Source organism: Papaver somniferum, unplaced genomic scaffold (assembly GCF_003573695.1).
Source record: "Papaver somniferum cultivar HN1 unplaced genomic scaffold, ASM357369v1 unplaced-scaffold_10, whole genome shotgun sequence".
Classification (NCBI taxonomy): Eukaryota; Viridiplantae; Streptophyta; class Magnoliopsida; order Ranunculales; family Papaveraceae; genus Papaver; species Papaver somniferum.
Window position 1 is genome coordinate 6,894,311 of NW_020618825.1, and position 26,162 is coordinate 6,920,472.

The 26,162-nt window shown below is 36.3% G+C and overlaps 1 protein-coding gene across 1 annotated transcript; it reads right to left on the minus strand.

Moving 5' to 3' along the window:
* Nucleotides 1-24,230: 24,230 nt before the first annotated feature.
* On the minus strand, nt 24,231-25,767 carry LOC113326241. Its single transcript, XM_026574006.1, has 2 exons — nt 25,353-25,767; nt 24,231-24,967 (listed from the first exon to the last, which is right to left on the minus strand). The coding sequence occupies exons 1-2, from the start codon at nt 25,765-25,767 to the stop codon at nt 24,231-24,233; spliced, it is 1,152 nt and encodes a 383-aa protein (XP_026429791.1).
* Between the last annotated feature and the right edge of the window lie 395 nt (nt 25,768-26,162).

Here is a 26,162-nt window from a genome sequence, read left to right on the forward strand (position 1 = left end):
TGCTATATATGAAGCACATTATAGAAAGTTATGACACTTCAATGAGGAACCCTAAGGAGGTAGTGATTCAACTTCTTCATGCAGCTCAATATGTTTCCACGATGTGATACTAAAAATGTTTTTAACAGAGCTTACATGTGTTTGAACTCTTTGACTGCAGATGTTTAAGTCGGGGATGAACTATGGTACGACAGAAATTGATGAAATCAAAAGGGAGTGGATGGATTATATTTCACCAATTCTTGAGAAGTATGAGAAAACAATTTGATGTTTTTCACCAATTCTTAAGAAGTATTGAGAAAAAAATTGTTGTTTAGTTTGAATTAATTAATTTAATGACGTTTTAAATACTGTCTTCCCTAGCTCCTTATTTTAGTTTGAACTTTAAAGGATTGGTGCAGCTATGATGCAAATGGTGTTCCTAAGTCTTAACTGTCTGATATTGTGTTCATTTTTCTTCTCTCTTCTTTTTGTTTTAATTTTAATCTAAATTTATAATGCAAATGGTGCTCATAATTCATTTTGAATAGGATATCCTTCACTGCGCATGAGAGAAACTTTAAAAGGGGGATCTGTGTGAAGGAAAACTTAACAGGTTTCCGTGATTACTTAAACCAAAGATAGATTCTGACAACATGTGTTTCGATCACATGTGAGGCATGTACTAATTGAGTGAGAATATTTTTGGTCAAAGTGCTCAATTTTGGGAGCATGGAATTGAGTGTGAGTTATTGCTAAATGGCAAAACAAAATAAAGATAAGACTTTTTAGATAATTAACATATTTCAATACATACAAATCAAAATAGGGATTACATGTTCGCTTACAAGAATAACAAAAACATCAAAATGCAAGATAATTAAGACCCTAATACAAATAAGACATCTATAAGTATATCGCGAAGAGAAAGAACAATAAACCGTAATGATATCCAATTTCTTTTTATGTATAAGGGAGAGATGATGTTATGTTCTCAAGTAAATTTTGACCATTTAATCTGATTATATTCTTCTTCGATAAGAGATGCTCCTAAAATAAAGGAGTAGTTTTTCGAATAAACTTGTCGATCCACACGAACGCAGATGCCGATAGAAAACGACGTCATAATGAATCGTCGATGTTTTTATTCGAGAATAGCAAGCCATGAACCAACCATTAAAATTTGAAAAACTCTCCCCATAACGACGAAGAAAATCGCCCCAAAACGGCGAAGAAATATGTCAAAAACACGAAAAGTGATGTAAACGCATCTTATTCAGTTACCTACTACTACCAAAAACTTGAAAAGACAAAGAATCTTTGCTCAAATCTAGCCCAAAGGGAACAAATTTGTGCAAAACGGTTCTAGGGTTGTTTTTTATAAAGGGAAGAGAAAGAGAGAAAAGAGAAAAAAATCTCAAGGTCTTATTAACACCTTTTATTTAAATTTAGAGACAAAAGATGATTTAGATTTTAGACTGAAGACACAGGGTTATGAAGAAAGTCTAGATCAGACTTTCTACTTTACCCCCACTTAGTCATGTCATTGTTCTATATGACCTTCATCCTTGCATTGGATATGAAAATTTGGTGAAAAAGATATTAAATCCTATATGTCATGCTTTTTTAAAACCTTGGCCCATTGCATTGGAGATTCTCTAGCTAAGTTTATTTTTTGGGTTATATTGTCCAAGTTTTGAATCACTTGATGACTTTCGAATAACCATATCTCCGGTCAAGTGAGAGGTTTCATGTCACAATGTTGTATTTCAAATGTAGGTTTCGGGTTATGAGGAAATGCTTGAGATAGAAAGTGGATTTCGGGTCACATTACTTAAAATTTGTATTGCATGGATGATTATGGGTCACAAGTTTCGAGTCTGTGATAGGTTTCAAAGGACTTATTCCTTCTTCTTTTTTGGTGAGAAAGTTACCTTAGATTTAACGAAGCGGAGGGTTCATTAAGGGTTCATTAAGACTTCTTTCAGTTAATGGTTCCTTCCTAACAAGGCTATCCAAAAAATAAGGAAAGGAGATCCAAATATCCTTGACATAGTATTTTCTAGCCCGACGTGTAAGTCGGTCTGCTAGATTGTTTTTTAACAAGCCTTATAGTAATACACACAATTTTAAAAGAATGACAACTAGAAAGATTACATCATACTTTAACTTCCAAATGAACCACATAACAATAGCACATAACTTGGCCAACTAATAACAAAAGGGGATATGCCAAGGGTATGATCATGCCAGTAAAGAAATAACTCATCAATCTAATCTAGATCAGTAGTAACTAGATGTTGCAGAGAACCCCAAACCAAATATGAGATGCAATGGGACACTTAACTAATAAATAAATGCATAACAAACTCTTCCTCATTTTAGCATAAAGGACATTTATCATCCATGTAAGGCTTATAGAACTTAAGAAAGGAATTAACAGACCGCATCGAGCAAAGATTTTCCACATGAAGAACTTTATTTTCGGAAGACAATCAATTGACCAAACTTTCCATATAAAACAAGCACTTCCAAAGTACTATTCTCATTCATATAAATCCTGTAAGCTGATTTAATCTCATTTTTCTCTTCCTGATATACAAACTTCCTGATTTATTTCAATTTTGATCCAAATCTATCGGAATTGATCTGATTTATTCAGATCTTCCAGATTGATCGGGTACAACCATTAGTTACTAGTATTATTAAATAAATCATCTGTTTTCTCAAACGATCTTAGGGTGTAAATATGATTATGATATGTATTTTTTTAAAAGCGGCCATGATTCTATGATTTTCTGAAGGTACATGGCTAACAAGAAGTGATCGTGATAGCGATGATTTGGGGATACTATTCCCTTCTGGGACACTTTACTCTTAAAGAATAAGAAAAATTAAATAGGGCATATTATTCTCCTCCGAGAAATTTTAATCTTAATGTAGAAGACAAATTCAAATGGCAGGAATTTATTTCACATGCCATATTTCAAATACCAGTTTCATCTATAAAACAAGATATATGTAAATTTTTATTGTTCCCATCTTTGAAGTATTTGGAATTGATGTATTCAATTTTGACATATTAATGAAATCAAGAGGTTTCCTTCCCCCATTTTTAGTATGAGGCTACATTATTTTATCTCTTTGACTAAGATTCACCCTAATCGACCGAATTCTAATAACTTCTTTTGAAGTCAATGATGAGTTTGGATGTAGAATTTTAAAGGTGGAATTTATGAGTCTAGGGGATTTGGTGCAATAAAAGCGTGAACTAAGGTATTTTTTAAACTCAATTCCGTGGAATTCCATGGAAAGTCTTTCCTTGCCTCCTCCGGGAAACTGATTTCATGGAAACACTTTCCATGGAATTGTTTCCTTTCTCTGTTATCAAACACATCTATAAATTCTAGGAATTTTTATTGAGTTACCAAACACACAAAAAATTTACATGAATCCAAAATTTATAATCCCATAGGATTATTAATTCCTAGAAACAGTGAATTCTGAAAACAAACCAACCATAAATTTATTGTTGTTTGGAGACCTTCTTTACTCTTCAACCAATATTTATGCCTTAATATTTTGGATTACAAGTGGGATTTTGTGCATGGTGTGAGAATTTTTATTTTTGCCAAAATGTCCCATGAAATACTTATACACGTGCTCGTTCTACTGTAAACTGCATAGTACTTATATTCTCTTTCCATTTATTTTATTTTATTACTTTTATTAGGAGAGAATTCATCGTGGTGATTAATGTATTCTCAATCCTCCCCGTTATACCCTGTAATGGCGGATCGAATAATCTAGAAGGCACCCCCCAGTTTCCCCACTAATTTTAGTTTAACTTAATATTCGTTTCCTATTTCTTCATCTTAGAAACATCCTGTTTCGAGTACTGGAATTACTCGAATTCGTATGGTGATAGTATTGGGGTTTTTTAATTTTACAGTGAAATCGTCTCCATTGTAACTTCCGTCAACAAGGTAATCTCTAAATCTTCAATCTAACTCATCTTTTCTTTTAGATCTGACTTATTTCTAACCCTTTATTAGATTTACTTTTCTTAAGTTTTAAATTTGAGTTTTTGGTTATCTAATTTTGTGTTTTTGTTTACTCATTGTTAGGGTTTTCCTACTTTATTGTAGGGTCGTGAATCCCCTTAAATGTGCTTGAGAAGAAGAGGCATAAGCTCTTAATCATTCCCCTAACTCATCATTTTTTTAAGGTATGCGTTCATAACTTGTTTTTTTTTTCTAGCAAAATGTTGAAATTTATTGCTGAGAGAGCTTGTGAATACATGATTCTCATTTTTTTTTTCTGTTTTTTACTAGAGATTGGTATCTCCTTCAGAAATTTCTAACTTCAGTTTTGTTTTTTTCTCTGTTGATATAAGATTTTAGATGAAACATAGTATTATTCAACATAAGCATCATACTGATATTAATGTATTTGTTGTTCAGAAAAGGGAAAGAAAGAAAACAGGTGATGCACCCCCTCCACGAGAATTAAAATTGGGATACTTGCACGCCAAAATGAAAATTGGGAATATAAAACCGATGAAATTCGTGTTTGTACAAAGTAAGTAGTTATCCTAATTTGTAATGTGTGCAAAATTTTGGTTTTGTGACAGGATGACTGCTCAAAACAGATCAAAGAGGGTACAATTGTCTGTGAAGCTAATACAGATGCCCTTGTAAATATTTTGGGTGCAGAACGTCCTGGAGAGTAAGGACCGCAGGTAGAAAAGTGACCCAAAGTTTGCTTTACTTTTCTAAAATTTTAATATTTGTGATTTTGTTTATCTAATTTGGGTGTTTGTTTGGTGATTGTTAGGGTTTTGTCCTACAACATTCATTTACACAGAATCTACGAGAATAAACTTGATAAGAAGGGGCATTAGCTCAAGCATTCAGAATGGACAAAATTTGGATGAGAATGGATAGATTATCACCCGAATACAGAGGAGTTAACGATTTTATCAAAGTTGCTACTCAAGATGCACGGAGAAGGAAACTAAAGAAAATCTTTTGTCCATGTGAAATATGTGTTAACCATTGTCGTAAAACTGAAAGCGAAGTAAGATATGATTTGTTCCGCTATGGTATTGACCAGAGCTATACTTGTTGGACTAAACATGGAGAGAATCTTCATGCTCCTCATGCTAGTAGCTGTACTGTTAATTTTGAAACTCATACTTCTACAGAACATGAGTTTGAAGAGGGGCCATTGGGTGATATTCCAGACAGTACTATAGATGATGCTCCAGATTATGTTGCAGAGGCAACAAAGATGGTCGACGCGATACTAGAGGACTTTCCAGGTGATCGTAGAAAGTTTGAGAAGTTAATAGAGGATGCTAAGAAGCCTTTATTTCCAGGAGACTCGAAACTTACCAAGCTGTCGGCAATAATCAAGCTGTACAACTTGAAAGCGAAGCATGGAGTATCAGACAAGTTTTTTGGTGAGCTTTTAGATTTGTTGAAGAACGAGATGCTTCCTGATGGTAATGAAATTCCTTCTTCTACATATGAAGCTAAGAAATCCATTAATCCGTTAGGGTTGAACTATGTGAAGATACATGTATGTCCTAATGATTGCATACTATATAGGAAAGATCATGAAAAGAAAGAAGTATGCCCAACATGTGGGGAATCAAGATGGAAAAAGGATAAGATAACATTGAAGGAGTGCAAGGGGGTGCCTGTAAAGGTTTTGTGGTATTTCCCGATCATTCCACGACTGAAACGTTTATTTTTGGTGAAGTACATAGCAAGAAAATTGATATGGCATGATCGTGATAGAAACAAAGATGGGTTGCTGCGTCATCCAGCAGATGCTGAAGCATGGAAGGCGATTGATGAAAGATACCCTGATTTTGCTGAGGATCCTAGAAATATTCGCTTAGGAGTGTCAGCTGATGGAGTGAATCCATTTCGTGGTAAGAAGAAAAGTTATAGTTGCTGGCCTATCCTAACAGTGGTTTACAACCTTCCCCCATCGTTATGCATGAAGAGAAAATTCATGATGCTTACAATGTTAATTCAAGGACCAAAAGAACCAGGCAATGACATCGACGTTTTTTTAGCTCCGTTTATTGATGATCTGAAATTATTGTTTGATGAAGGGGTCGAAGCGTATGATGCCTACAAACAAGAAAGGTTCACATTAAGGGCTGTAGTTTTGTGGACAATAAGTGACTATCCTGCACTCGGCAATTTGAGTGGCTGTACTGTTGGTGGATATGATGCTTGTGCAACATGTGGTGTGAATACACACTCCACATGGCTTAAGTACTCTAAAAAAGTTTCATACACTGGTCATAGAAAATGGTTACCGTCTGGCCATCGTTACAGATATCAAATGAAGCCATTTGATGGCAATCAAGAATTCGGTGTGGCTCCTGAACCAGTGAGTGGGTTACAAAGGTTTGAAGAGGCGAAGTCAATTGAAAATGCATGGGGAAAGAAGGTAATGGCGGTAGAACATTGGGAAAATCAACAAGGTCGGAGTTTGAGGACGAGGATTCATCTAATCTGAAGAAATTGTCAATTTGGGCAAAAGAGCTTGAATACTTCAAATACAATCTTGTCCAACATAATTTTGATCTGATGCATATAGAGAAGAATGTGTGCGAGAGTTTAGTAGGGACATTGCTTAATGATCCTTTAAAAACGAAAGATGGTTATAAAGCTCGCATGGATTTGAATGATTTGAAGATAAGGCCTGAGTTAGAACCTGTTGTTGCAGGAAAAAGGATGTATCTTCCTCCTGCCTGCTACACATTGACGAAAGAAGAGAAGGTGAAGTTTTGCAAAACATTGTACGAGTTGAAGGTTCCACAAGGGTACTGTTCTAATTTTAGCAGTCTGGTGTCGCTAAAAGATAGCAAGTTGATTGGTCTCAAATCACATGACTACCATGTTCTTATGCAGCAATTCTTGCCACTTGCGGTTAGATCGATTCTTCCAAAGAACGTAAGAAATACCATCATTAGATTGTCATCCTTCTTCAAGTCAATATGCAAAAAAGATTGATATTGTTGAATTGGATAATATACAAAGGGACCTGGTGGAGACATTATGCTTACTTGAGAAGTATTTTCCACCGTCATTCTTTACCATCATGATTCATCTCACCGTGCATCTAGTCAGAGAAGTGAAATTGTGTGGACCAGTCTTTACTCGATGGATGTATCCATTTGAGAGGTACATGAAGATTTTGAAGGGATACATTCGAAATAAAAATCGTGCTGAAGGTTGTATTGTAAATTGTAACGAGTTAGAGGAATTTGTTGAGTTTGCTGCCGATTGGTTGTCTGGCGTGGAAACAATCGGTATTCCTCCTTTAAAGTATACTGGAGCTAGTTCTTCGGAGGGTTCAAGTATAATATCAGATGGAAAACCATTACAAGGTGCTCAGGAGGATGTGGTAGATGGCGTATTATTGTCCCAAGCCCACCTCGTTGTGTTACACAATACTGAAGAAGTAAAACCCTACATAGAGTATGTCCTCCTCTTTTTCCTTTCATACAAGTTTATTAACTCAAGTCAGTGGAACTAATAACTTCTTTCTCACTGCCAGCCAACACATGTCCGAATTGAAGCAACAGTATGGAAAGAAAGCTAGAAATGAAGTATGGCTGCAAAATGAACACAATAAAACGTTCCGTCGATGGTTGAACAAAAAGGTAATCATTTCATCAATTTTCAGTGGTTTTTCAAATTTTCCATTTAGGTATATTTGTGCAGTTTAACTATGTTCTAATCAATTGGGCATCTCTTTCTATCCCTGATTAGTACGTACATCTATTTTCATCTCTTTCTAATCTAAAACATTAACTATGTAGGTCGAGAAGGAGTTGGAGAACGAAGATGAAATCATGGCAGAGGAGAAGAAGATCTCTAAATATCTTAGGTGGATATCACAGGGCCCGCGTCATTTAGTTGTAAAGTACAATGGATATGACATAAATGGATGCCGGTATCGCACTAAAAGTCGTGATGTTGGCGTAAACCAAAACTGTGGGGTTAGCCTGGAGGCGTCAGGAATGCACATTGCTAGTGCGAAGGACAGTAACCCAAAGATTGCTACATCGCGCTATTATGGAGTGATAAATGAGATTTGGGTTCTTGATTACCACTGCGTAAAGATACCCGTGTTCTTGTGTGATTGGGTACACAGTGGTTATGGTGTCAAAACTGATGAACTTGGTTACACACTAGTCGACCTCAACAGATTAGGGCATAAAAAGGATCCTTTCATTTTAGCTTCCCAAGCTAATCAAGTTTTTTATGTAGAAGATCAAGGAGATCCAAGGTGGTCTGTTGTTATATCGTGCCCTTTAAATGACTATATGGATGATGATGATGTCGATGAAATTGCTGAGGATGAGCTAATGTCTGAGAATCGTCGGCCAGAAGATAATATGGCAGTAGATATGAGCTCACTTTATGTGGACGACGATTCTGACACTTCTTATTTTCGCGATGATGGTCAGGGGATATATGTTGATCCCTGCTTTGAACAATAAGATGGTAGCAACAGCTGGTAAGAGACCCACCAGTTTCAGTATGTTAACAGTACAGTTTCGAAGAAGCTAGATTTGTTTTCAGTTTGTAATTTCACAAGCTGGTAATGTGCCCATAAATTTGATTATCTTTCATCCATGCTTTATTGTTGCAGGTAACTCCTCCTGCTTGTTATTATGAAGGGAGGGTGGATTTTGTGTGTTGTCGTGCTACGGCAGATTCAAAATCGTTTACTTCCATTTCTGGCATTCTATTTGCACATATAATTAAGTTCTTATTCTGTTTACTTGTTATTTATGTTCTGTAATCCGTTTGTACTGCCTTGGCAAGAATATCTTATAACTAGCTCGAATCACCAGCAGAATTTTGATGCTAGATAAGGGTTTCTTGAAATGAATAGAAAGTGTTCATCATATTCTGTCATCTCCATTGATGTTCTAGTTTTTTCAGTGTTTTCTTATTGATTTTTTTGATTCTACAGTTAAGACTATGATTGAAGTTCAATCTCCACTTCTTGTTTAATGTGTTATGGCAGTAACACTCTGTCTATATAACGGACATCATAGACTTACGATGTTGACCTTTACTCTACTTTCTGCAAGGTACATAAGCATCAAGAACCAAGGGCAATGAAGGTCATGTGCTAGTAGCGGTCATGTGCTAGTAGCCAGCTGGGGGTATACCAACCCTGGTTAGTCTTTTTTCTTTTCATTACCTTTCCATTATCTATGTTGGATATATTCATGTATGGTTGTACCATTAAATTCTTAAAACCTGTGGAAACAAACTACATTGTGCGAGGTAAAGAAAAGCGATGAAGATTTTTCGGTTAACGGCAAGTACTGTTTTAAGTGGCTTGGAAAATATTATGCTTAACATGTTGGATGCTTCTTTGGTTAATATTAACCACCGTCCAAGGTCATATTATTTTTTACTTCTGAAAACTTACCAAAATGTGGAGAAGTACTCATGTCTCGTGATTTAGAATTTTGCACCTCAAAATGTAGGATTTTCACACATGCTAGTTTCATTACTACTACTGAAACTAATAGGAATTGGATCGCTGAGGAGTTGCGGAGTCTAGGGAGGTAGCTGGGGATTTCATCACTGAGGTTGTTGATCAGGTAATTTTTATATATATACTATTTTGATTTTTCTTTGTTGTTCGTTTGTTTTTCTAATCCTGGATCATTAGGTGAATATCTTGCCGGTAAGATGAGAAGTTTGGAGTCTTGGTCACTGATTATATCATGCTAGCTATTACATTATTTCTCAATGTGAATGTATAATATCTTTGGGAAGTCAATCAATTCAAATGCACCCTTTATCTCTTAGATGTTTAACTTGTTCTGTATTATAATTATCGACTCTACTTTTTTTATCAATTCAGATCAATTATAATTCTAATTAATTTGGCTGAATTGATATTCCACATGCATTACTGATTTGAGTTTCTTCCTTCTGGTACACTGGAGAGTTTATTGTGATTGCTTCAGCGAGGCACAGCTAAACTAGACTGGAGGTGACGTATATAGTATGGCTTTAAATGGCGTAAGTACATTATGCTGATTGAACTGAAATGACGTCAAGGTTTTTTATCTATTGCTTTTTACTAGAAGCGAGACAGATACATATGTTCTCCCTTTGTGATTTATTTGGAGAGATTGATTGAACTGAAGGAATGCATCTATGCAGGCTTGTGCTTGACAGCGATAGAATAGTGAAGATTGGGGATTTCGGTGTTTCAGCTTGTGTATTTGACAAGGGTGGCAGGCAACGCTCAAGGGATACTTTTGTAAGAACTGCATGCTCGTCAGTTGTTTTTTTTCCTTCTAACAAGTTTTTTCTGAATGAAAATCTTCTGTTTCTTCCTTTTCCTTTTTTCATTCTTCACCGCTGTACACAATTGAATTTAGAAAACATTCCCATATTTTACGGGATGGCTTAGAAGTTTTTCAGCCGGGAAGTGGATACGATTTCAAATGAGTGGCTGTTTTTATCTCTTACTGTACTGTATAACAGTTTTTACTCGGCAGATCTCGATTTTTTCCATGAAAACTACTGATACACAGAAAAACCCTTATCTCATATGTCTATAAGAACCACTATATACTTGTGAAGTTTCTTTGTTTATACACCTTGCACAGCTGATATCTGGTCATTTGGGATAAACTGCTGTAGAGTTGGCCCATGGACCATGGTCATGCTTCCTTCTCGAAGTACCCTCCGATAAAGGTAAACCAGTTTTTGAATGCTTCCGTGAAACTATTTCAGTATTTCGGAAGAGCTTTTGACTTGTGTGTCTCTTGGTCTTTGTTGAATGTACTGCATCAAATACTGTCCCCATAATATATTGTATGGATCAACTTCCTATTGACGGCTGTAGTTCTCGTTAGTTGAATTGATTGTAGCTACCAACCCTTGACCAGAGAATGAATAAAACAGTCAACTTGGGTGCTTAAGTGAGGTGTGTTCGGTAGAACTTAAACAAACTAAAGTTAAAATAGATTTTGGTATTTTCTCAGGTGGTTGGGGCTGCAGTACTTGTGAATGGCTGGCTATCTGATTTAGACCTACAACGGTTATCCGCAATGGAAAACTACTGGCACAGGTCTGAGCATTACGTTTATAGCTGAAGCTGCAGAACTTACGACAAACAAATTGTTTCCTTCATTTTGTCATTGATATATCAGACCCATAATTTAGCTGTAGTGTTTGATCTAAAAATCTGATAGAACAGTGAACCACACTAATCTGGTTACGTTTCAGGAACTTCTGGAAAAGTGTAAGGATATGCAAGAGGCAATATGCATTCAATTTCAGGCACACCAAGGTGCTAATGGAGATGCCACACATGCGGTGTCAGAGACTTAGATGCTCCATGAGACTTAAACGCACTAACTATATTCGCGTAAAGGTATTTCATTGCTATGATCTCAATGAGTTTCTTGTTGGATTAATAAACCTCGCCTGTGAAGCTGGGATCAATACAGTGCATGCTTTCCAGTAATACTGACATGGAAGTGCCTAGGTTGGGAGTTGTCTCCATCTCCGTGATTAGATTTTTGGTGGTCTAAGTTGGACATTACAAGTGGTACCAGCATTGTAAATAGGGATTTCATTATGCTTTCTTGTTAACAGTAAGCTATATATGTTTATGGAATTTTATGTCATGGATATAATAAAAACTCAGTTTATTGTTAGTTATGGCTTTTAAGACTTTTTTGGTGGTCTAAGTTGGACATTACAAGTGGTACCAGCATTGTAAATAGGGATTTCATTATGCTTTCTTGTTCATTCTTGTTAACAGTAAGCTATATATGTTTATTGAATTTTATGTCATGGATATAATATTTTAATTTCAATAAAAACTCAGTTTATTGTTAGTTATGGATTTTAAGACTTTTCTGGGTACAGTATTGATCTAAAAATGTGTAGTCAACATTGGGGGATACTTGGACTAGACACGGTGGGTATTCCTGATCCGTGACCATTACACTGATTGGTCACGGTATGAAATGTTGTCCGTGACCAATGATCAAATTTGGACACGGTGTATGTTAGTTTCCCGGGTTTAAAAACATGAACTTGTCACGGTATAGAACGATATCCGTGTCTAATTGTGCGTATTGGTCACGGTGTCTAACAAAAGTACGTGACCAAAGAAATTGTGGTCACGGTGAAATGTACAAATTGGTCACGAAACTCACCGTGGCCAAATGGGAAACACTTTTGGCCTCGCAGGCTTTGGACACGGTTTCTCAAAATTGAAATACCGTGACCGTAGATCTTTGGTCACGGTAAAAAACCGTGATGAAAAGGGATTTTTTTACTAGTGCCACCTAAGTTTAAGTGCAGGTAAAACTCGTCATTCATTACATAATTAGTAATCTTCCTTGTTTTCCTATGATTTGTCATGGCCACCAAAAGCTTCATTGTTTTAGATTCAACAATAGCTTTAAATCATAAATTTGTGGATAGTTGTAACATGTTGTATGAGTAACTATTTAACCACTGCTAGCTCTAAATATGGACATTTCTCGGCTTAAATTACAAAATATATTAACCCAATCAACATATAATTAAGATAGAACCAAAATCCCAATTAAGTTACACTAGACTACTGAGTAGTGTATTCCTTTTACCTGCATATTCTCATCCCAACCTGCTAACAAGAGATCGAATTTGTTCCCATTGTTTTGTAAATTAGATTTGATGTATGATTCCAACTTCATCGAATCGATTGGTTTTCTTAGTATAATTGGTGGCCTTTTTCTTTCCCTTGTTATTACCTTTTTCTTTGATAAATTTATCATCTACGTCAACCTAAAAACATTGGATATATATATATATATCATGTACTTTTCTGAAAATTCTTATTGAGTCAAGAATTTATCAGACAATAAGAATCATATATAGTTAAAATTAAATGTATACCATCTCAGATAAGTAATCCACTGTAAATTTTCATTGGTGTTGTAATTGCTTTTCCTGCAATCTGTGGTGTCAATCAGTAAGGGAACTGCCAGTAAGGCTTTCCCCGGTTACATGATAGTGGTAAAATTTACACGGATGGTATGATGGTGTTTGTTTGATACAACTTAATTCATGGGTGTACCATTTTAGGTTTTGCTATCATATGGTACTTGATATATTGTTTCAAAAAAACTCTCATACGTATTATTGTACACTGCCAATGGATGATATTCATTCAATGTATGATGGCAGTTTTGGAAACTTGTTTTTTGCACAAGTTTTAGTTTCAAACTAATCTAATAACCTCACTTGCGAATTGTTTATAATGTCATAATAATGTCATGATGAGCATGTAGTTTTAGGTAGATAAAACTTAGTTTTTCTTAATCACTATAACTTTGTGTGCGGAGTGTACTTTGAGTAACTAAAGAATATGAATTACTACTATGTTATTACTAATCCTGACTATATTATTTTTGTAGGTTCCAAGTTATGGGTGTAGGAGGGAAGAAGAAGAAGAAGTGTTCTCGGAAAGTGAAATCTGCGATTCATGTGGATGAAACAGTGTTGGATGCCACTGTTGAGGACAAAAGAGTGGTATCTACAGATGGTGTTGAAAGGTAGATAGGTGACATTTATCCTGTTAAGGCTAACCATTCATTTTATGTGCTGTGTCTGGTCACTTCTTTTTTATTGCTGGAGATTCACATAAGATATTTCCTGAGTATAATAATCAGTAAAGTTCGAAGAGCTGAAGACTTACTTTTAGATATAGTTTTGAATCTACTTCTTCTAATAGATGATTGTATGGTATAGTGTAATCGTGCCACCGTTGAGCATTCCCTGTCAAATGCTGAAATGTATGCATTAATAGCCTAAAACCCAAGCTACTGCCTATCTGCTCACTATTTTAAGAAGTTAAATTTGAACAATAACAATAGTTTAGTTATTTATATATAAAAGAAAGTTAGATGCCTCTATGCGAATCCTATTTTTTCCATGTTGCTGCATTGTTCTTTCTAGGTGTATTTGGTATAAGATACTTGTAAACGGAAACTAGACCGGTCATTCGTTGAGTCACTTTTACAACTTGAATACAGGTGGTTATTGGATTATTTGGAATGTACGACTATTTATGTTTTTTCAATGTTGCTGCTTTCCGCTCTCAAATACTTAATTCTAAGAACTTGTATGTTGTGATTGGTGTAACTATTTATTTCTATGTTGTAGTATGTTTGTTCACCCTGCCAGGTACCGGGCTTATACGTGCAAGGTAACAACATACTCGAGCCCGAAGGTTTTGAAGTGGGTGCGTAACCTGCTGTCTCCTGCCGAGCAAGAGAAATTTATGTCAACTACAATTGGCCCCTTACTGCACCTGCCAATGAAAACGTGGTCTAGTGCCTTATTTCATTTTTTATTGGCTAGTCAGATCTCCACGGGTGATGAAGGTGATAAGGGTAACCGTGAAGAAATGCGCGTAATGGTTTGTGGAAAGGAACTCTCCTTCGGAAAGAAAGAGTCGCATTGATTTCGGGGCTTAGTTTTAGGAAGTCAGACCATAATTTTTCTCGTCCCGCCACGAAGCCCTGCCTTAAGATGAAGCATTTCCCCGATGAAGGAAAACCAGTAACTGGAAAACGTTTGAAATTATTACTTTGGAAAAGTGGAGGAGGAGGAGGACGACGATGAAAAAAATCGAAGAAATGTAGCAAAAAGGAGGAAAAAAAAATCGAGGAAATTTCACCGATCAAGCAAAAAGGAGGAGGAGGAAAAAATATCGCGTGAATGTCACCAATCAAGCAACTTTAATGCTGAATGTGAAATTGTCAAAGTCCCACTGGAATCTGATGACAAGGTGAAATTGTCGTTACTATATGTTGTCCACAGGTATGTCCTGGGAAAGGTAGATGAAAAAGTAGTTGAGCATGATCACTGGTACCTGGTGGATAACCTCGTCGACTTCAACTCTTATCCTTGGGCTGAAATAGCGTTCAGCAGAACTATTGATAATAGCAATTCTGCCTTAGATTATCAGATTAACGCTAACAAGCCTGTTGGAAGTGAGGTGACTTACAAGAGTCAAGGAATGGCCCATGTCCTGGTGGTAAGAATCAGTTGGGTTGATATTTTCTAGTTGTCTAATTTTTTGTGATTGTTGTTTTAAAGGTTTTCCTTTTTTCACCAAGGTTTGGGGTCTGGAAGTGTTGCCGAAAGTGCTTGATAAGTTTGGAAGCAAGACTATTTTTTGCAAATTGGCGCCCCCATATGCATAGTGTTACATGCGATTTAGTAATACACCATGAGCCTCTACTTACGATTTTGGAGGAGTCAAAGGTATGAAGTAATAACTACCTTAGTTACTTTATTTTTTTGTTTGCTACATTGTTAATTTGGTCGAGTGACTTTATAAAATACAGGGTGAAGTGTGTGATGACATTATGTGGCATAAAGAAGATGCAAAGCGTTTGGTAATGTTGGGGTTATGTGAAGGTCCCTTGGTAGATGACGAAGAAGAAGTTTCGTTAAAGAATGAAAATGTGGTGGAAAACGAAGATCTGTTTGAGAACGGTGAGGAATTAGATATGTTAGAGTCTGAAAATGTTTTTGTGGATGAACAGGTTCCAGAGAAGAGCAGCATGGATGATGAAGAGGACGAAGAAGATCTGTTAGGGAATGAAAATGTGGTGGAGGAAAAAGATCTGTTTGAGAAGGATGAGGAAGAAGCACGTGTGGCACATCCTCGCTCCCAACTTGATGTTATTTGTTCTAGGAAATCAACTTCAGTCATTGCTTCTTTCGAGTATTTTGTGAAAAATGCAATGATTGGTCATACGGAGGATTTGAAAATGACAGTGATTGGTGAACTGGAGGTATTTAAAAGTACAGTGAATGGTGAGTTGGAGGAGTTAAGTGTCCAGGTAAGTAATAGCCATAAAACAATGTTGAATCATGTGGAGTGTTTAACTGCCGAGATCAAATCAATAAAGGATAAGATTGGTGGAACCAAGACGTACAATGCATTGTCAAAGACAAAAACGGTGAGTTAATTGGAAATTCATTGTATTAAGATAGATAGAATGTCACATCTATTCTGATATCGAAGTTTTATTGAACTGATATTTATGTTGTTTGAACAGGGGACTCCACCTGGAGGACATAACGAAGAAGGAGATTTTGATGGTGCGACAATGCAGAATCCAGATGTGACTCCTGGAAATGGATCCAACAATATTGAATTAAATCCACCATATCCGTACAATCCTCCAAATAAGGAAGTTGATGTGAGTCGAGCTGTTGTAAGTATTTGTTGCATCTCTAGTTTTGTTGCTACATTAGCACGTATATATTTTGTACTTTTTTCACAAAACTATCGTGGTATGACTTTTTGACTGTGTCGGATATGTAGGTAAAAAACATTTGTAACAGCTCAACAGGGAAAAAAAGAAAGCGTCAGAAAAATAAACCCTGCAGTGGCCCTTCTGCACCCATTATCGTTCTTTCGGATGATGTTACAAAAGGTCAGGGAAGGGCGAAGAGGAAAATAAACCCTACACCTTCCATGTTGCCCCCGTATACTCCTACAGGGAAAGTGGCGAAAAAGAACGCAAAAAAGGTTCCGACAAGCGAAGAGCCTGTTGTCATGAATTATTTTGAAGAAGACACATTGGATCAGCAAATAACGAAGCAGGATATAGATGATGTGAACAGATTCATAAACCTCGGGTTAGCCTCATCCCTAGTATACCCTTTTGTTTCTGTGTCTTGTTGTTTCTTCTCCCTAGTATACCTTTTTGTTTCTCTGTGTTGTTGTATATGTGAAAACTAACAATCATGGTGTTGCCTTATAATGGATCTTAATTTACCACAGTATGAAGGAAAATGGCGATAACTATAATGGTGATGGTACATCATTATTGTCTTGCTCTGAGTATAAACTACTACTACGTTCAACTGGTTGGTTATGCGGTAATGTGAGTCATTTGCATCATTTGATATTGACGACTAAATCTAATAATGAGAACATCATTTGGGTTGTGAGAAGTTTTATGTTTATTCGTCTTCCTGCAGATTATTGACAGTGCATTGGTGCTTTTGCACAAGTCTTATCCTTCTAACAAATCCACTGGTACCTGGTCATACTTTGAAAGTCACTTACCGGTAAGTTTTTGTGCAGAATAGATTGGATATTTTCTACTTATTTATATTATTGCATGAATACATTGTGACTGAGCTGCCTTGCTCGTGAAACAACAACATTTTGCGAATGGTGATTTTTCCCAAGTTGACAGATTCAAACTAGGGTTAGCAGGACGCCGTGGTTCACCACCTAGTGAGCATTTACCCTCTTGGGATAAGGTTGATGTCGTATATGGTGTAGTTTGTATTGAAAATATTCACTGGGTCGCAGTCTCCATTCAAGTAAAGGAGAAGACAATTATAATTTATGATTCTCTAAGACCGAATCGTAACAATCGCTCAAGCAAAATTCACCCGGAAGTCGGTCAAATTCGTGATTATTTGGAGAAACCATACAACCGCGGTCCATGGTGGTGTAGATATGACTCAAAAACCCCTAAGAAAAATGATACGTGAGTCTTACTTGAAATCTATTTTTAACCTTGAATTTTTAACCTTATATTTGGAGAATTGATCCATATACTATATATGCAGTAACTCTTGTGGGGTGTTTTCTTTCAAGTTTATCGAGCATATGGTCAGGAAGATTCCTGTTTGTGAAGTCGAACCTGCTTTCGCTACTCGTTATCGATGCGAACTTGCGGTGCAGCTATTCAAAAAACAATTTATAGAGGTGAATGGCACAAGTGGTGAACAGTAACCTGTAATCATATGATCTTGTAGTATAATTCCTGGATAGCATGTTGGTCCCTGTTTTTTGGATGTGTATAGTTGAAAACGATGTCAGCTGTAGTTCTAAATATAAGTTAGTGGCGATGGACTCTAATACCCTGGATATATCTGTTTATATTTTGTTGATCATGTTATGATCCTTCAGTTATGTATGTATAGCGGCTTGTCTCTGCTTCTAAAAATTGATGCTTAGATATTTTATCTACTCCATGTTCTTTGAAGGGAGTTAGCAGCTTAGTGTCAGCTAAAGATCACTGGTTTGGGTGACTTGAAATTTAAAAACTAAGAATACACATGTAGCAAAAATGTGTATAAAAAATCCACTAAAGTTTAAAAACAATATAGAATACATAGGTAGTAAAAATATACAACAGAACCTAGTTAGTAATTCTGCGAATCATTCCCGAATAGTAAATCATATTTTCATCATGCATATCCTATAATCTCTTTTTCTTTTCAACATGCTTAGTTCGTCTCTATCTCTATCCTGAGAGAGATCATCTCAGGATCCTATAATCTTTTTTTGCTGATTTGTCTCCTTCTTTTGCTGTCTGAGTTTCCTCTACCTCTTCCTAGTCTCTCAGTCTTAATTAACCTAGGACGTGCGGCAGAATGATATGTTTTGCATGCAACCTAGTTCTGTCTTGATTTGTCAAAATTAATTGTGGCTTTCTATCCCTTCCCTGGTGGTCTTTTCAAAAAAAAAAAAAAAAACAAAACCAAGCTTATGCGGGTCCCATGACTACTCTTGAAGTCGGATTCGGGTCGGACTCTCCAGACCCGGTACCAAATACTGATTCCCCATCTTTATCTGATAATAATATCTCTATTGCAAGAAGACTATCTTTTTCTTCGCCTTTTTGGGGGGATTCTCTTGAATCCCTAATTTCACCTTCTGTTATAGTGAGCCCTGAAAGATTCTTACCTAGAAACACCTCTATTTATAGATAAAACCAAAATAAAACTGTTTGAAAGCATAGTAGAAAAAATGGAACACAGAGAAACTCTGCTTTTAGAGATAAAATCCCTTCCTCTAGCTCTTGGATGTGGAAATGTATCTACAAAGGAATAATTTTAGTTGAACAAAACAGTATTTAGGAAATGGGTGATAGAATGAAATTCAATATATGGGAGGATAAATGGATTTATGTTTGTGTATTTTCAAGAATATAAGAACCCGGGACGATAAGAACTCGTATAATCCATCCTCAGTTCATCCGAGTGAGAGACTGATGCAGAACAAGGATAGTCACACCTGACAGTTACAACTTTCAGAAAATATCTAATAGTTATTTTCAGTTTCTAGTTTCAGTTTCTTATCTTGTGTGTCTAATGTGTGTGTTAACTTCCTATAACTACCTACTAGTATTTAATCTTAGGATCCTGATTTGTAAAACGTTATTGATGATTGTTATTTTAAAAGGAACTAGTTTTCTGTTTGTGTATTTTCAAGTGTTCTATTTGTTGTTCTTGTGGATTCAAAACACAAATCTCTTGAGATTATACCTTGTGTGCAGGATTCAGAACAGTGTTTTGTGGATTCAAAACACACCTTGTGGATTCAAGACTATTTCTTATCATTACCGCTGCGTCAATTGGATTCAGAGAAAGGTTTGATCCTTGTTTCATGGCTTCTAACAATGATGGAGATGGTGGCAACCGCTCGACTGGAGATGTTCGGGAGAGTGCTGCGACGTTAGGGCAGATTGCTAACACTCAAGCAAAAATGATAAGGTCCGTAGATACGTATAATCCATCCTCAGTTCATCCGAGTGAGAGACTCGGGTCTAACTCATGTAATATACGAAACCGGGATGATAAGAACTCATATGATCCATCCTCAGTTCATCCGAGTGATAGACTCCAATCTCACTCGTGTAATATACGAAACCGGGATGATAAGAACTCATATAATCCATCCTCAGTTAATTCGAACGAGAACCTCGTGTCTAACTCTAGTAATCTTTGAACCCGAGATGTCGAAATCCGATAGATTTCATATTCAGTTCATCGAAATGAGAACCTCTATTTTAAGTCTAGTAAACTTTGAACCCGAGATGTTGAAATATGATATATTTCATCTCTATTAATTCGAAATCTGACAATATGAAATATGATCCATATCTAGACGTGGACTAAAATATACACGACATTTATTAATATACTTGGTCATAATGAAGGTTGTTAATACCCCGAAAACACGAATTGAGTTTAGCAAAGAAACACAATTTAGCAAAGAAACACAAACTTCATGATATGTATGAACAAAATAGGTTTATGTAAACCATTGGATTCTTAATCCGTATGAGACACAATAGATGGTTATTGGCCATCGATTTAGGGAGAAACCCTAAATGTCGCGAATTTTCCCTAAAGATTCACAGTAATTACAACCGTTGCCACCAATATAAGCAAACCATAACCCTAATTATCACTTTTACCTGATGTATCCCCTCTCTCTTCATCAGTTCATTTGCAAACGAGAACCAGACCAGACAAAATATATCCTCCTTTCTTTGAACTCCACCATTACCAACCATTTAACCCCTATATGACAAAACCTCATTAAACTTCATTATGATTATTAACCTTAAACATCTCTCAATTGTGCAGCAGTTATGTTTGATTTTACAAAATCAGCAGGTACAGTTAGGGTTTTTATCAATTTTTTTTTTCTCTTCTTGATTTCTTACTGGTCGATTTTCTTAATGGGGGTTTAAGAATTATTTTTTCTGGTTGGTTTCCGGTAAATCGAACAGCTTAAGTTGCAGTTCAGATCTTCTACAGGTGGATCTCAACATCTTTAGTCGCAGTTCATATCGGGTATACTTGATTTTATTCGATTTAGGTGATTTTTACCTTTTGTATAATACTGATGTTAGGTTTGGCTTGTTGATTTTAACCAATTTTATTTGTTTTTTGTATTTTTATGCAGATGCATGGAGTTAGGTTTTAATATGGGATTTATCGGTTTGTTTTTAGGTTAGTTACTTAAATTGAATGACTTGAACTTTAATTTGATATGAAAGTTATGTATTGGTGTGATTTTTTTTTTTGTTGATTTTGCAGGTTGAGAACCTAAAGAAATAAAATGAATGTGAAGATGAATAGAGAACTAAGTTAGGAACATGGAAACACGCCCAACTGAAGATGAGAAGAAATTGAAGGACTCCAATTTGAAGCTAGTGAATGTAAGGACTTCAATTGAAGCTGAGAAATTGATATGGAAGTTGTGGATTGGTGTTGATGATATATATTTTTTGTTTGTTTGTTGTTTTTGCAGGTTGAGAATGTAAGGAAAGAAGTCGAAATCCTGAAGAGTTCTTTATGTGACTCTTTATAATAGCGATTTAATGCCTGGTGATCCTGAACTCCACTTAAGGGTTAAATGACCCCATCAGTGTCTCAACCCGCTGAGTATGTAGATGCTTACGTAGCAAAAAGTGGCAGTTGCTAGGACTGTGTAATCCTCTTGTTACCTTATTGGAAGGAACTTTGTAACTACTAACTAGTGGAAAGTTTCCTGTGAGACCTGCATATGTATATACTTCCTTATTGGAAGTATATATACCTTATTGTTATATATACTTATTGTGTGATGATTGTTGATTTCCCAGCATATAGTTACGCGTTGACCAATATATGAATTATAGAAAAGATACTATGGTTTTTCTGCTAACAAAGGGATATCTAAATATAATTTTGATGGGTGTTTGAACTCCTTTGAGATGGTAACATTTTGAACATTATGTATGCATTAGTTTTTTTAGAAAACTATGTTGAAGAAGTTGAATTATGGTAGATAAATACCTTTCTATATTTTATGAAAATGTATGTTCGTCTGATTCGGGATGTATTTTGGTAGTTTTGTTCTGGATCAAACCTAAGCTGATGGTTTTGTTTGTCGTCAGTTGTGCAGTATGAAGCTCGCTGAATACAAAGGGAGAGCAACAAAGTAGCAATGGATATTAAAGGTTGTTAATGGTGTTAGATATTAAACTGATAACTATCATCGTAATCTAATGGGTTGTTTGGAGAACTGCGATATTGTTCGTAAATTTATACTCTGAAGTACTATCCTGCAGCATTGCACTTGCACAACAACTTCAGTTACTACCAAGTAGACTGAACAGAAGATAAAAGGTATACTAAATTACCACTCATACACATTGCTCTAAATAAACTTTTTTTTACCATAATACTGCAAGAGAAAATGATTGATTTTACTACCACTCCAGTTACATATTAGTCCCCTGTACAGCAGAATACTTCTTCCGATTAATCAATCTCCTATTAAGTGCTTTATTCTCATCTCTTATAGAATTAACACATTTGACCAGATTATTGTATGTATGGTGTAATAGATCTCCAAGAGGTCGCAACGGCATAACTGGAAAACCCAACTCAGCTGTTTCCTTTCTTAATCTACGACCTTCTTCAATCGCGTCATACCATTCCTCACAGGACATAACTCCATTGGCAGAAGTATCCAGATTTGTTAAAGACATACTTGAAGAACCCTCATCCGCTGGTTTTGGTAGGTTGTTTGTTTGTTGGTTGCTTTGACGTCTTCTTTTTGAAGGAATTTTAGAAAAAAAAATTTCCAAACATGATTTGCTCTCTGATCTTGAACCCATGTGATCGAAGTGGGTTGTTTAAATTGTAAGGAATCACTCGTAAGGGTTGGATGTCATATATATATATATGTATGTATAGAATTGTAGATTGAGAAAGCATCTTCCTACCTCACTCATATCTAAGTTGTTTGATTTTCCTTTTGTTTATAATTTTTTTCTTTGTTATGTTAAATGACTCACCCATTTGCTTTGAAATTTGAATAAGCATTTACTTCCCAACTCCCACACCCCCACCTGCTTTGACTTAAAATAAACTACAGGCCGCCACAATAATTTGTCCCTTATTGGACCATTTTTATGCACAATTTTTAATAGTGATAGAGGTAACGGTTTGTCCCCTTATGGCATGGAGGTGCTGTGGCTAATGTGATGAAAAGAAATTGGTTTTCACTTTTCAGGTACAGATGAGAGGATTTGAAGGGAATGTTGTCAATGTGTGTAAACATTACCCAAGAATGGGACAAGCTTTAAATTTGCTTTTTTTTTTCTTCCTTATCTCTTTTGTTTTTGAAAGGTAACACAACCTGTAAGCTGCCAGCAGAACATGAGAGGCGCCAGCTATATTTAGTTGGCATTAAATTCTACATGTTTGCCAACATAAGTATAAATGGACATCATTCAGATTCGTTTGTGCTTAATAATCTCTAGGGTAAGGAAAATCACTGTTATCAGGTACATTTGTTTACAAGTTTTTATCTCAAATCATCTGAAAACAATGGCAGGATCCTCTCAACAATCTGACGTAACCTCACTTAATTCAACTGCCCGAACAAGAAATCAATATACTACCATATATGGGAGGAATGGTGTTGCGTCGGATGGTGATGAGTTTGTTGACTCTAAAAAACCTATTGCTAAGCGTGTAGTAACTAATTTCTACACAACAAGAAACGGTAGCCAATTCTGTAACGAGTGGTTTGAGTTAGTAAAGGAGGATCTCCAGTTACGTGAAGAATGCAACAGGTTAAGGATCTCAGTCCCGGAGTCATGTATCATTCCTTATCATTGAAGCGGCGTATGGATCAAAGAAGAGAATTTTGGACAGAGTTTGTTTCAAGATCTTGCCCTTGTTGAGCTGATGAATGGTGCAATGACGAGCGATATCCGAAGGCACAAGAACGCAGAACTTGAAAAGAAAAGTGATGAAGAATGGTTTAAGATAATGTCTGGTTAGTTTATTTTATATTTGAAGTCTTTTTTATTAGGTACGATGGAACTGTTTTTACTTCTAGGTTGTCCTAGTTATGGCTATATAATTTTCGTTGTTTCAATAAGAAAAGTAAATGAACATTAGCACGTTTAAAAGAGTGCATCACCTAGCTACCAATCACTAAAACAACATGGTAGTAAATGATTTTTGATTCTTGTAATCAGTTCACATGAAACATGCCAGTAGAACTTATAATTAATAAACATAAGATAACTAAGGAATTCCTTTTCAAAGGGTAATTCCCAAATTCAATTACAAAAGACCTACTTTCCGAAATTTAAGGTTTAATATCAAGTCTGAGAAAAACTAATTTACCCTGAGGATGAAAATATGACTAAATCCACTCTACTAATGATGCCGCCTAAACTATTTCAAACAAACATAACAAGGTAAGCAATGTCAGCAACCAAAATCACTCCAGTTCTAAGCCTTGGGACAACGTTTGCTGTTAGCATAATGCCCTGTCTGGTGACACCTTGAAAAAGCTCTTTTCTTTTTAGGTTTATCAATGGCAGACCTTTTCCTCTAGATGCTCCGACGACCAACTTCCGGTGTAGTTTTTGGAGGAAGCACCACCCATTCTTCCACCTCCGCTGGGACATCCCAAGTTTCTGGGCTCAGCACACCATATATTTTAGGTTCATACATAGATCTCCAAACCGATGTTTTATAATATTCCCCACAAAGGCCTTCTTCTTTTATCTTATATGTCTCACACACTGCAAGTACGTGGGGACACGGAAGATGCTGATAGTCAAACACTTTGCACGTGCAAGACCTTCGGTCAAGATAGACGGTGTGCTGCTCTTCATAGTCACCCTCGTCCACTTCATATTCGTCCCCATCGACATGGCAAGCAACAAACCTTTTTTCCACAGCCCACAATTCTTTGATTATATCCCGTGCATGTTGACTCAAAAGATCTTGCCGATCACGAGCTAGTTGTCTACGTTCGCATAACCATTCCATAAGGAACCTGCGAATGTAATCGACTAAATGACAGATTGGAATACCTTTAACATCAGCTATTCTTGAATTGAAAGTTTCACAGGCGTTTGTAGTCATGAGAGTAAAACGACCTGTTCTAGCCTTCACCCTGGCCCACATTTCCGGTCCAAGATCCACTACAGATTTTAAAGCAGCGGGGCTCACTAAACCTAGGTTTCTCATAGCAAGTTCATACTCATCATTGCTAAACGCTTTTGCAGCTCTTATAAATGCCACCGAAGTCGTGGCGTTGTGGTAGGTCTGTCTGATATTTTCTGCAAGGTCAAACATTACAGGATTGACCTATAAGTACAACATGAAGCATGCATATATATATATATATATATATATATATATCTGAAATGTATCATACAACAGAGTGGACAACAAAACTTGTTTGGACTGTACATATACGCAATATGATGTTATTGATGCTACAAAACTTGTTCTGCCACCTCCGTTGGGACATTATATACAATATGATGCTATTTTCATTGACTTCATAACTATATATAGATACGCACACATAAAGACCTACAGTCTGATAAGTTATACTAAACACAAATCAAGGTTAACGTTGTATCCATTCAGATAACTAACATCAAATCTATTTAAACACAAAACTCGTGTGTTTATAGTATATAAAGTCTTGTTAAATACCTGAAAGATGGTGGATGCAGTATACTTGATTAGCACAAGGAAATGCCAACCTTATGTCTCTACCGATCGATGGGTGCCTGTCTGTTGCCACAACAACATCTTCATTCATAACATACTTATCGCCAAGTACTCCGACTAACTTTCTTATAAACCATTCCCAAGATTCATTATTCTCTGAATCAACAACAACAAAAGCAATAGGATAGATCGACTCGTCGGGATCCATTCCAACGACTGACAGTAGAACTCCTTGGCGTGGCCCTGTAAGATGTGTACCATCAACCGCAAATGCGGGTCTGAAACAGGTTTTGAATCCTTCAATACATACTCCAAAAGCAAATAAATAATATAGAAAAGAATCATCTGAATCAGTTACAATCTCGGTAACAGTACCCTTGTTACGAGCACCAAGCATGTGACTATAACCAACGAGGTGTTGGTACGATTCATCAGGGCTACCTTTGATCAGCTCAATACCACGCTTGCAAGCGCTGTATCACTGCCGGTAATTGATAATCACTCCATAATTCCTTTTTATGTCCTTAACCAGTTGTTTGGGCGTAAATGCCGCATCTAGTTCTTTGAATTTGTGCTTGAAAAGCTCTGCAATTCCAGTAGCGGCCGCTTTGGTTCTTAATTCAGGGTCAGTCCTTTTGTTGCTTTCACAAGTATGCACATCGTTTGCAACTGTGAGTTTCCAGCACCCACAAGAATCTAAGGGAACTGCTCGCAGACGCCACTCGCATGTCTTGTCTTTGCATTTGGCAATAAACCTCTGGCTGTCGGATTTAAAAGATTTGTACTCAAAAT